Raw genomic sequence first — 12,039 nt, forward strand, 5'->3', positions numbered from 1 at the left:
CCACTTACTCTCTTTAACAAAGCTGCTCAGAAGAGCCAGGTCTCCTCACTGAACACAACCATGTTCATATTTTGTGTACCAACTTAAAGGAATCAAATAAACATCTTGAGCTTATTAAATTCTAACATTATATTCAAGAATTATAGTCTAAATAAATAAAACTCCTGAGGCAAGTGACAAACTAGCTTATTCTTGGACTTCATACAGAAGTTATTTTTTTTCAAAAAAAACCCTACTTCTCTATACTGAGATAACATTCTAGGTATCAAAATGTGATAGTGCACCTTTTGGCACAATGTCAGCAACAACATTGGAGAAGTGCTTCTCAGTAACTGCTGCCAGCACTTTCATTACTTCACTGCCAGTTGTAAAAGCACTTACTATGTTACTAAATGTGGTTATGAATCTGGACTTTTTTCCCCCCCAAAGCCTTTCAAGATGCTATTACCTGTCCAGTCTGCTAGAAGACTAACTCATGAGCTTGCTGTTTCAGTTTGAGCTGAGTCACAGCTAACTGCTTTGACTTATCTCCTACTGAACCAGAGAAACCTGAGAAACTGAACCAGCAGAGAGGCAGGAAAGCCATAGCATAGAGTGAGAAAGGAGTAGAGCACCTTGTGTTGGATTGAAGACAGTGATTTGGCAGTGGGCCTAACCAGCTCCAGGGAAAAGAATTTAGAGGTGCTATATGCATTCTCCTGTTTGATGCATAACCAACCAAAAATGTATATACTTATTTTTTTTTCCCCTGGACAATTCATCTTCTATGTAATTATTTTTTTACAACAGCCACCTCAAACATTTCAAAAATTGGCAGATAAATGGCAGCAATCAAAACCGATACGTTTAATCAATGCAAAAATCTAACATCGAAGCACTTAAAAGTTTAAATGTGGAAGACCAACAGAGATTTAGCAAAAACGGTCTGGAATGTAAGAACTCTGCACCTCCAACTTCTCACGCATAAAAAAGAAACAACAAACAGAACAAGTGTTTTGTTGGTTTTTCTATTTTATAAAGAAAACACACAAAAACCCTTAGGCCCAAGAGTTCACCTGCATTTCATATTCTTAAGTTTACAGTATAGAAGTCACATTAATGATAGTACTACCTGTCAGTATAAACCCTCTCTTCACCAGCACCAATATGCTTTTTTAAGTGGCAAATACGCTTTTCTCAGCTGGTAACTGGTTCTAGTTGTATGTTTTCATTAATGAATGTACAGAACATTTAACATCTGTACTAACAGAAGCTGTAATGCTGTTAACTCAGTGACTGTTCATTACTCGTTTGATGCAATACCAGCATCCACCGAATTTTTATAGCGTACACTATTATTTATAAGCCTGTTAATATCGTATATGATTTCTTACAGCATTAGAGATGTTTGAAATTTGTTCTCGAATGTTGAATGACCTAGGTAGTATTCCATTGCAGCACCCATAACAATAATACTCAACATACTGCTATTAACCTGTTACGCAGTGTTTTAACTTTTTTTTTTTTAAACTCTTGTTATATGTAATAAAATACCAGTAAAGACAAAAAAATTGCCCCTATAATGAGGCACATTTTGGCATCTGTGCTAAATGCTGCTACATGGGCAGGCAAGTGCAAGTCAAAATATGAAAAGGAGAAAGTCATGATCTAATCACATTCATAACTTTTTCATAGAAAAATATAAATATATTCCCTGAAATGTAGGACAAGGAAGAGCCAGCATCCAACATGAGTTCTAGTGCTATTACCATTAAAAAAAAAAAAGTGGGCTGGCTTTTCCTTTTAAGGTTACGTTTCACAAGCTGCATCACCTACACCTCTGTCATCGTCGTCATCGTCACAATCGTCGTATCTAACAGTCCGCCTACCCCTGTTTCGAGTTCTTATCGTAGTACGCCGGTTAGCTCTTCTATATTTGGTATACTCCAAATCTTCAGAGTCATTTTCTTGCTTAGGTTTCCGACGTTTCCTTCGCTGGGGTCTTCTGGAACGCTTAGGTAAATTTGAAATTTTTTTTCTAACGATGCCTGTTTTTCTCTTTTTTGTTTCTGTGGCATTACTGTATATACTGTTATCAGTTCCGGAGTCTGAATCGGAAGAACAGTTGAGATTGGCTTTTGAGCTCCCTGCAGCTCCACGTGTTTCCACATTCTTTGATACTGAGCTTTTTTCCTCTATCTTCTTCCTTGCTGCAGATTCTGATGCTTCGTTTAAGTCATTTGATAATTTCAATCTTTTCAAAGGAGCTCTGGGTTTTTTCTTCCGTGCTCTTCTGATAGTTTTAGTTTCACGTTTAGCTAATTTGGAACCCATCTCCTCTTCAGAGTTGCTCATGTGATGGTTGTAGGCTGAAGTTGACTGACCAGAAGTTCTCCACTTTCTCCCATTTTCTACCTTGTGGTTTGTGGAATTCTCCTCTGAAGAGTCAAATGTATTCTTAAGACCTGAATCACTTTCAGTTCTCTTTGTCTGATCGTCATTATCATCATTCTCCTTTTTAGTCACTTCTATCTCCACCTCAGATTCCGTTTTTTCATCTTCAGACTCACTAATGTATTTTCTCTTCGGAGCAGACGACCCAGAACAAAAATCATTTTTTCCATCAGAATCCTGTTCTTTCTCATTTTCAGACATTACACTAACATCTACATCTGAGCTGCTGATCAGTTTTTTCTTGGATGCCGCAGATGCACTGCCATGAAGCTGCCTTCTGTTCTTCTTCACTGTGCAAACACTCTCTGAGCTCGACAGCTCTTCCTTTGTATCGCTCATTATCTTAATCTTATTAGCTGCTAGTGTGGCACATCTGCGTGGATTTTTCTTTTTTGTCACATTAGATACCTTTATGTGTTTCCTGTAGTTAATGATACACGTCCTGCTCCTGAGCACTTTCCCACTTTGTCCAGGCTCCTCAGATGTAGATTCTACAAAACAAAATATTTAAAATTTCCTTTAATAAATAGCTGATTTATTAAACATAAACACTACCACATTTAATGAAATATACAAATGCATGTTTTTATTTAAACCATTATGAGCAATCTACCCTAAGATTTCACTAAGGATACAGCCACTCAGTTCTGAGCATGTTTTTAACTCTCAGGATTAGTCTTCTGCTTTGATATGATGAAAGGTTGTACGGTAACCTGTAGCATCTCCCTGTAAAAACTGCCTTACAAATTACCAACTTAGCCAACAGCCTTTCTTATACTCCTACTTCCATCATTAAAGCTATAACTTCTATTACTGTTTTTACTTGATCATTCAAAATGAATTATAAATTTTAAACTTTATTCTTACAAAAATATTATAGATTATACAGCCAGAAGTCCAGGGTGAACATCACTAGTTTACACCAGGGAAATGTTATATTATATTGGCCTATTACCTCTTGGTAATAGAAATAACAATCAATTTTGCCACAGCTTGAACCCAGTGCCTTGATGATTCTCTACCTGTACTCCCTGCAGACAGATTGAAAAATCATAGCAGCTTTTCTTATCTTACTTCACAGAAAGGTAGGCCACTAAATATTTTTCAAGTTAACATTTAAAGAGAAGGAGGTTTAAAGTGATTTTTTTTTTTTTTTTTTGAGGGATGAAGAAAGCTTGTCTTGCTAATGCTATTTCAACTACTGAGTCTAAAGGCCTAGCATCTTTTGAGAATGACAGCTATTCAGAGACTGTCTGAGACAAACTCCAGTGAGGTTCAGTGCCTGGCTCCTTCTGGCCAGACTACTGTGTTCAGCATTGTTACAAATCATTCAGGCTCCTTCATTCCTCAGTATACCACCTGTGAAGTTAAGATAGGACAATATTTTTCCTCAACTCTGTAAAGAAAAAAAATGCCATGAAGATGTACTCTAAGAGACTAGATAAAAAACAGCTCTACCGTGACAAATTGTTTATGCTTTTCTTTTTAAACATTTCAGCAGCTAATTCATGAGACTGAATGAAAGACTGAAGGACAGTAACATCACATTCTGCACAAGACAGGCTTTACGTAACACACTACCAGACTATTAAACCTGTACAATCTGTACTTTGTACACAATCTCAAATTGGCAGTAAATTTGCATAAAGCTTTATTTTATTTTTTTTACTTAAAGCTTCTTACTAGAATTAAAATCCACTCTGGAGTAACTGCAACATTCCCACACATCACAGTAATAAAAGAGACAATTTTAATGCAACTACAGAAGAGTATCATGCATTAAATGCTGCAAAGGTACAGATTGTATAGACAGGGAGGATCAAATAAAGAACTCCATTAGCCACAAATTAGGATCTACAAGAAAACATTTACAAAACAGACATGAAGATATAAAGGTCTCATCCATCCAGTTTACTGCTGTGACAAGCAGTCCTGTAGTACATGCTATCAAACTTTAAACATGGGAGTCCAGGCACCAATACTGGATAGGCATATCACATACACAGTCTCTTATGCACAGCCAAATATCCAAATGAATTTATGTTCTATAAATACTAAAGTATTTAAATAAAAGCATATGTATACTCCAACAGTATACAAATAATAGCTTCTACAAGTACAAACCTGCTAAGTTTCTTATTTACAAGTAACAGCCTCTTCAAGAGAGAGTAATACATGTGCCTGTTGGTAAACCACAGTAAAGTAGGCTGTGCTAATAACATGCCTGCTACACCCCTTATCAGCTGAGGAGCAAAATGAGCTAGAGAACATCTGCCAACACAGAAAATAGCTGTGACTGCCTGTGGTGGTATGCCAAATTAGAGAGTAGAAAAACTGAAGTATCAAATACATGTTTTAGTGTAAATGTTCACAGCTATTAATCAGTTCTATTAATCAATTCATATTGATTAATAGACAACTAACAGTTCAACAGAACCACATGGGAACCACTAGCTCCACAAGTAAAGAAAACTGAATACCCAAAAGCTACTTATTATCAAGAGCATTGCACAGGACAATGATATACTCCTCATCCACATGAAAGCAGGTCTCCAATTCAGTCCTACATCTTTAACTGCCTTGGCTCTGTATATATCAGGTCTTTCTCTTGGCTTTTAAAACATGCTTCCAAAATCACATCCAAACCTGAAATGCGGGTAATCCAAAAACCTGGGAAAAGCCAGTCTAAGCTTTAGAACATTACCATCACAGCATCAAAATGCATCTCTACTTTGAAAAGCATGCTACGTATCACTGACAATAAAAGCACAGAATGGCCCAGGTTGGAAGGGACCTCAAGAATCACGACTCTCCAGTCCCCCTGCCACATGCAGGGCCACCAACCTCCCCATTTAATACTAAACCAGGCTGCCCAGGGCCCCATCCAGCCTGGCCTTGAACACCTCCAGGGATGGGGCATCCACAACCTCTCTGGCAGCCTGTGCAGCACCTCACCACTCCCTCTGTAAAGAACTAAAGAAAATCCAAAAGACAAACCAAGTTAAAGATTCCAGTACATGCCATGGAAATAAAAATAATTCAGACATTATCAAATTCATTTTGAAAGACTACAAAATTACTCAAAATGAAAATAAATCTGCTTTAGCACAGAAATTCTCAACACCAAAAGGCAATAATCGAAAGTAAGAACTATCACTTCATACAGAAACTCATAGACTATCATTATTGAAATTCTTAAAACAAGGAGCAGACTGACCAGAGAACAAATTCCTCCTTTTGAGATACACTGAACTTCACATAAGAGCATTCATATATATTCCCTAATATATATGCATAGAGAAGGAACTGCTGATTAAATATGAAAACAATAGTAACTTAATGACTTTTTCATAGACAAATGTAAACCCTGAATTGCTCAAGAACTTTCAGCATTCATCACTAATTCTAAATACTGAAAAACTGCCACTGCAAAACAAATAATTTCCTCAGTGCTGTTTTGGTGACCTCCCAGTTCCACAGTCAGCATCACCACGCCTTCCAGTTCACCTGCTGATTTCTAGTTCTTGTTTTAGAACAGGGAACACTATACACTTCATAGAGTCCAAATCTCTCCATTCATTACCCATACTAAAATCTATCTAGTCAGTGTATGAGGTTAAGATGCATTAACTCAAAATTAATTTATTTTTTTTTACCTTTTCTAAAGATCTTTGTTTTTCCTTTTCTCTTCCTCTTTTTTGTTTTTGAAGAAGCGTCAAAATAATTACTGTGATTAGAATTTGTTTCAGATTCTGTATCAGAAGAGTCATTGAAATCAGCACCAGGTCCAGAATTAGGGCTCGCTGTAATTCTACATGGCACCAAGGTTTCTGAAACAACACTTCTCCCATCCTGTCTGTCTTCTGTTTCAGATTCTGCTGTGTCCTCCAAATCACTTAAGACTTTTGCCTTTTTTATAGGTGCAACAAGGTGCAGACCAAACAATTTTCTGGCATTCCACCTATCTGATTCAGAACACGCTTCATCCTCCGAGTTGCTCACAACAAACTTATTTGCAGGCACTGACTGCTCAGCTTTCTGATTGCTCCCATCCTCCGAATTGTGGCTTTTGGAGTCGTCCTCTGAAAAGCCTTGTGTAGGACTCCTCGTTTCAGGAGACGCAGAAAGAGCTGTCCCTCGTAACTGCCTATGGCCATTGCTTTGCCAGGTTTTCTGTTTCATCTGCACATCTGTCTCAGAATCTGAACTTTCATTTTCAGATTCACTAACGAATTTTCTTCGTACAGCAGATGAAGTAGGTAGAGAAAGAACTTTCCTCTTGCTGAGCTGCTCTTCTGGTTCTTTTTCACTTTCAGACTTCAAACCTCCATCATCCTCAGACCCCTCCAGTAACATTCGCCTGGCTGCAGCGGAGGCATTTCGGTGAGGCAGTTTTCTATTTTTGCATCCAATACCAATACTTTCTGAGCTTGAAACCTCTTCTTCCACATCACTCATTAGTCTTAACTTAGTAGCAGCCACAGTAGCACTTCTGCGTGGGATTTTCCTATGTCTCCCTGTACTATTACTCAGAGTCTCGGATGTCGTCACTGAAGTATTTTCAAAATCACTTTCATACAACCTTTTCCTGACAGCTTTTCTTGTATTCCCATTCTCCTGGGGAAGTGTACCTGTGAAGCAGAAGAGGGATTAAAGTCTTATGTTCAAGAGTAGTCACTTTTTCAGCCTTCAAATCTGGAACAGCTTCAATCCACAGACATGACAAACAGAGCACATCCCCCTAGTAGTAGGTAGGTGATTTTGTTATCTGGCAAGAAAAAATATTTAACTATATTGCAGAATCACATAATGGCCTGGGTTGAAAAGGACCTTAAAGACAAACTAGTTTCAACCCCCCTGCCATGGGCAGTCACCAACCTCTAAGACCAGGATGCCCAGAGCCATGTCCAACCTTTATATCATGAATTTTGGATTCATTCCAGTTTTCTGAAAACTGCTTTATAGTTTTAGTGCTTCTACTTTAAGAAACAAAGCACTTCAAGAGAAGCTCTCTCAGTAAACTCTTGGCTTCAGCCCTCCCTACCCTAAGTACTGGAAAAAAAAAAAAAAAAGGGAAATGTTCAGAAAGCAGCATTTTGAGAGCAAAAGATCTACTAGCAATCAAACAAACTGTATTACAACACACAACAGTTAAAAAAATACTAATTACAATTAGTTTTCTATGGATGTACATGTATAGACACACATCGGGTCCACGGGCCATCCAGAAGACAATTACTCCAATCTTACCTGTTTGTTTCCTTTGAGCAGCTTGATTTCTGGTTACCCTACAACTGATGTTCTTTCTTCTACATACACCATTGTGTAGCGGAGGTGACACAAGAGCCACAGAGCTTTCTTTGCTCTCTTCTGAGCTCTCTTCTGTAGAGGATGAAGAGGATGTAGATGAAGCTAAAGAACCTTCTACTTCACTTTCTGCTAAAAAAACAAATCCTCGATTAGAATATTGAGCAGTTAGTTTTAACTTACGAAGTGCATTTTGCTCATGCAGGAAATCTTATTTCCTCACAGTTTTATCTAACAATACGCTTTCTCTCATGTCTTAATCTCTAGCACATATGAAATAATAGTTCCACAAAATATACAACTCCACATTCATGAGGTGTCTGGTAATAAGTTTAAGTGGACGTGTTTAAGTTTCAAATAAAATAGCAACTGTGTTATCTGAAAACATCTCTAAGAGAGAAGCACCTTAAAATTGAAATATTTGCCAAATCTCTTTTACCAGGATTAGTATCCTTGCTCTCTGAAAGAAACTGAAGTTTCACCAGTGTAAAGTTTAGGGAGGAAAAAAAAAGAGGAAAGATTTTATGACTCTGGAAACTTAATCTAATATACATAGGTGTATAACCTTTATTTTATATCAAATGCACCACGTTTTCTTCTGAAGTAAGAGGCATTCATACACCACAACCACTTTCCTATAACAGCTGCTTGAAGTGAAAATTCTAGTACTGTATTTGATTTAAGAGCATCAAGTCATAAAGGTTTGTATGTCAACTTACCCATCCTACTCACTCAGCTTTGCTTTCAATCTCCATACAAAGCTGTAGTAAAGTACTGTCTGTCTGACTGCAAAATAGATACATAATGCAGCCAAGGCAGCTCTGTGTCAAAGTAAACTATGGGAGCAATAGAATTCTTCTTAGGAATACTTTTTTTTTCATTAATGAAATTAATCAACTGCATTCTATGAGATTTTACAGCAGAACATTCTTCAGTACACAGAACTTTTTATTAGTAAGTAAAAATACACAAAGATCTGTACTGCCTGAAATGCAAAGCGCATAAGAATGTTGTCTGAAGTTTTTGCATTGTTAAAGTTTACATTTTTTATTCAGAATACAGTTGGCAAATAGAGCAATTATAAAGGGAAAAGAAACATTAGTAGGCAATGTGTAGATAAGACAAAGATGAAAACCCTCATTTGGAACAGATTTCATTGATTACCTGATGACAACGTTGAACGGTTTGTTAGTGTTGTAGATCTAGCTTTTCCATTCCTTTCAAAGGATGTCAGGCATGCAGAATCAGAGGACTCTCCAGATGAACTATGGTTGTAATTGCTAGCATTTGTCTTATGGCTTGCAACACAGGCTGCTCTGCTTGAGGTAGGTTGACTAAAAGAATCTTCCTGTTCAGATTCAATTTTTGCCTGAGACTTTAATGGTTTCTGCTTGAAATTTCTACTGAAAAGGGAAAGGAGTAGAAGCATCATAGCTTGTAAAACTACTAAAAAAAGCCACAGTTTTTTAAAAGTCATTTTCTCTGAAAGCTTAATTAACCATACACCATGTGATTTTACATTTATAGAAGGCTAGTTAGTTTTGTAATCTAATATAGTTTGGGACAGTTTTAACTTTGATGAAGTATTAACTGCTTTTATTAATATAATAGCCTATGCTGCTAATAAAGTTAAACAAGAAAAGACATTATCTCTACAAAAAAAAAAAAGGTAACACTAAATTCCTTCTACACCTATGTCATCCTATTGTTGCAATCTGTTGGTAAACAACAGCCTCAACCTCTGCTGAACTCAGTCTCGTTAGCTGCACATACATCCCAAAGTACGTGATATGCATGCTATTATTCCTTATAAATTGAGTTCCAGGAACATGATGAAACAGCATCTTTCAAGAGTTTGTCTAAAATGCATGTTTGGAGAGCAACTCACCAATTACATTCTTCCTTAAAATACATTCTAGAGTGCTACACTCAGTCCTATTTGATCACAGTAAATTCACAATGTTCTACATGGGAAAGGGCACGCATTACACATAAGCAACGCAGAGGCTACTAGGCAAAAGAACATTGCTTATTTTTACATTCAGAACTACTCTTTTGTCAGTTCGTTGCTTACAACCCAAAGTTTTCAGATATTTTAGAGACCTATGAGACACATATGCTCTCCTGCATAATAGTTTAACAACAAACACTCTCCAAGAATTCCCAAAGATTCAGTGCTGCAAAGCACCACTGAACTGAACTGTAAACAAGTCACATACAGGTTCTTCAGAGAGGAAAAATAGTGGTGTCTCAAAGGAAGATTCCTGCCTACTGCTGTGTATTTGTAACATCATTAAACTGTTTTGCTAGAAAACACTGAGAACCCAAGAAAAATGCCAAGTAAAACTTCAAGTTCATCATCAGATATGCTTACAGTGTAATCCAACATTTATGCACAGAACAATAAAGACAGCTATGTCAGAAGGGTATTCTTCTAATTTTATTCTTAAAACTGTATTACTGTCCCTTCACTATCAGACAAGTAAGGCCAGAGGGAGTGGGAGAAAACCATATGCTCAATTCCAACAATCTACCACGTTTGTTTTTGTATTTTGTATTATGTTTCACTTAATCCCATATGCTGATTAACAATACAAGAGTAAATCATATCAACCAGAAAAGAGCAGATTGCTACAGCAATTAAAAAAAATCTAAATTCCATAGGATTAAATTGCTTCTGCATATAGTAAGATAACTAATATATATGCAGCAAGAACATTTTATTATTCTAGTCAGATTATCTAGTCAGAGTAAAAGTTCATTTTCTCACTGAATTATTTAGAATTAAGCATAAACAAAAAAAAATAAATCCCTGTTCTATACTTCAATCCCTTCCCCATTCCACAGGCAACTTTACACTACCACAGAACTCCCTTTAAGCACGTTTATCTTACTCTGCAAGAGAAGTAATTCCAACAATTATTACTAGAGTTAGCTAGCTAGCCACTTCATAAAACAATTGTTCTAAATATGACAGTGAATGTAGTCAGTTCATAATTTGTTACCTGGGCATTTTGGTAGCATGCTGCACTGCGCTTTGACTCTGAATTCTTCTAGCGTATCTCTGGTTTCTTCGTATCTTTTCATTCTGCTTCTGACCATTTTTGAAATCTGAAACAATTCTTCTTATTTTCTCTTCAAATAGTGCTGACAATCTCAAGGTCATACTATAAATCTAAGGAAGTAGTTTATGTTAGTAACAGAACCTTTCACCCAAGACTAACTTCTCTAAAATCAGAAATTATACAGAAAAAGAAATTTGTTTTGTACGATGTACTATAGTGCTATGTAAGACATAAGCAGACATACAAATGTTTTGTTGCACTTACCACCATCATTAACCAGAAATTTTACTGAAATATTGAAAAATAAAAATTTCTCCAAGATAACACCAAACTGGATTATAAGAAGTGTAAAACTCCCAATAGTAACATCTACCTTTGATTTTTTGTTTGGAGTATAAGACTTTGCATTACTAAATATTAGTCTTATATCTTTGCACAGTTCCATTGGAGTGTCATAATTTCCAGCTTCCAGAGTTTCTTTCACTGTACCAAAGTCCATTGGAGTGTCTATAATATGTCTGTAGTCCTAGATAAAGCATAAAAAAAAAAAAAGCAGTTCAAGAAGTTGTTAGAGGAAAAACAATCATCTTGAATTTTATCTACAGAATTCAACAGGAACTAAGATCATCTCAACCACTGGCTCAAGAAACAAGTACTTACCACAGCAGAAAGCTGAGCTTCTGCTGAAACTACTTGATTTAAAGCCTCCACTTTGTCACGTCCTATAAAATCTTGCATATTTTCAAGATAATCTTCAGAATTTGTTAAATATCGTGACGTGATACAACACCACATACTTCCACGTACAGTTCTTCAGCTTCTTTTCTCCTAATTTACCTCAATAGCAACTATTTTGTAACAATAACATGTCAGGCAACTGTATTACTGCTAATCAAAATGAGAAAAAAAAAGACTGTAATAGATCTGCCTGTAATCCTTTCACTAATGCCCTTTACAATGAGAAACTGATCTTGTTTAAATTTAAAACAAGAAACTGAACTCCACAATTGTCTTTTTCTCTTCTAAATGAGGAGTTTTAGAGACTTCCAAAATATTTTCAATACCTGAAATGAGACCCAAACTCAAGATGTGAAGATGGTACGAAAAAAAGTTGCATAATTGTTAAAACATTTATATGTCTTTTCCCCCAATAGGAGCTTGTTCTCTTTTTTCCTAAAAACCAAATAAAGATCTTGAAACCAATACTGCTACATAAGGTTTTCAGCAACAAAAT

At 36.4% G+C, this 12,039-nt stretch overlaps 1 protein-coding gene across 4 annotated transcripts in view; it reads right to left on the reverse strand.

Moving 5' to 3' along the window:
- Window positions 1–991: 991 nt before the first annotated feature.
- The window catches only part of BRWD1 (bromodomain and WD repeat domain containing 1), a 53,067-nt gene continuing 42,019 nt past the window's right edge, over window positions 992–12,039 (reverse strand). For 2 of the 4 annotated variants that reach the window (XM_048933839.1, XM_048933842.1), the window contains 6 exons: window positions 11,179–11,331; window positions 10,746–10,915; window positions 8,905–9,143; window positions 7,684–7,872; window positions 6,090–7,064; window positions 992–2,924 (listed from right to left, as the gene is read on the reverse strand). In XM_048933839.1, the coding sequence (XP_048789796.1) occupies window positions 1,789–2,924; window positions 6,090–7,064; window positions 7,684–7,872; window positions 8,905–9,143; window positions 10,746–10,915; window positions 11,179–11,331 (2,862 nt within the window). In that variant the 3' untranslated portion in view covers window positions 992–1,788. The remainder of the gene's footprint in view (window positions 2,925–6,089; window positions 7,065–7,683; window positions 7,873–8,904; window positions 9,144–10,745; window positions 10,916–11,178; window positions 11,332–12,039) is intronic. The other 2 variants (XM_048933841.1, XM_048933840.1) reach the window with 2 other exon arrangements.

This window comes from Lagopus muta, chromosome 1, assembly GCF_023343835.1.
Source record: "Lagopus muta isolate bLagMut1 chromosome 1, bLagMut1 primary, whole genome shotgun sequence".
Taxonomy (NCBI): domain Eukaryota; kingdom Metazoa; phylum Chordata; class Aves; order Galliformes; family Phasianidae; genus Lagopus; species Lagopus muta.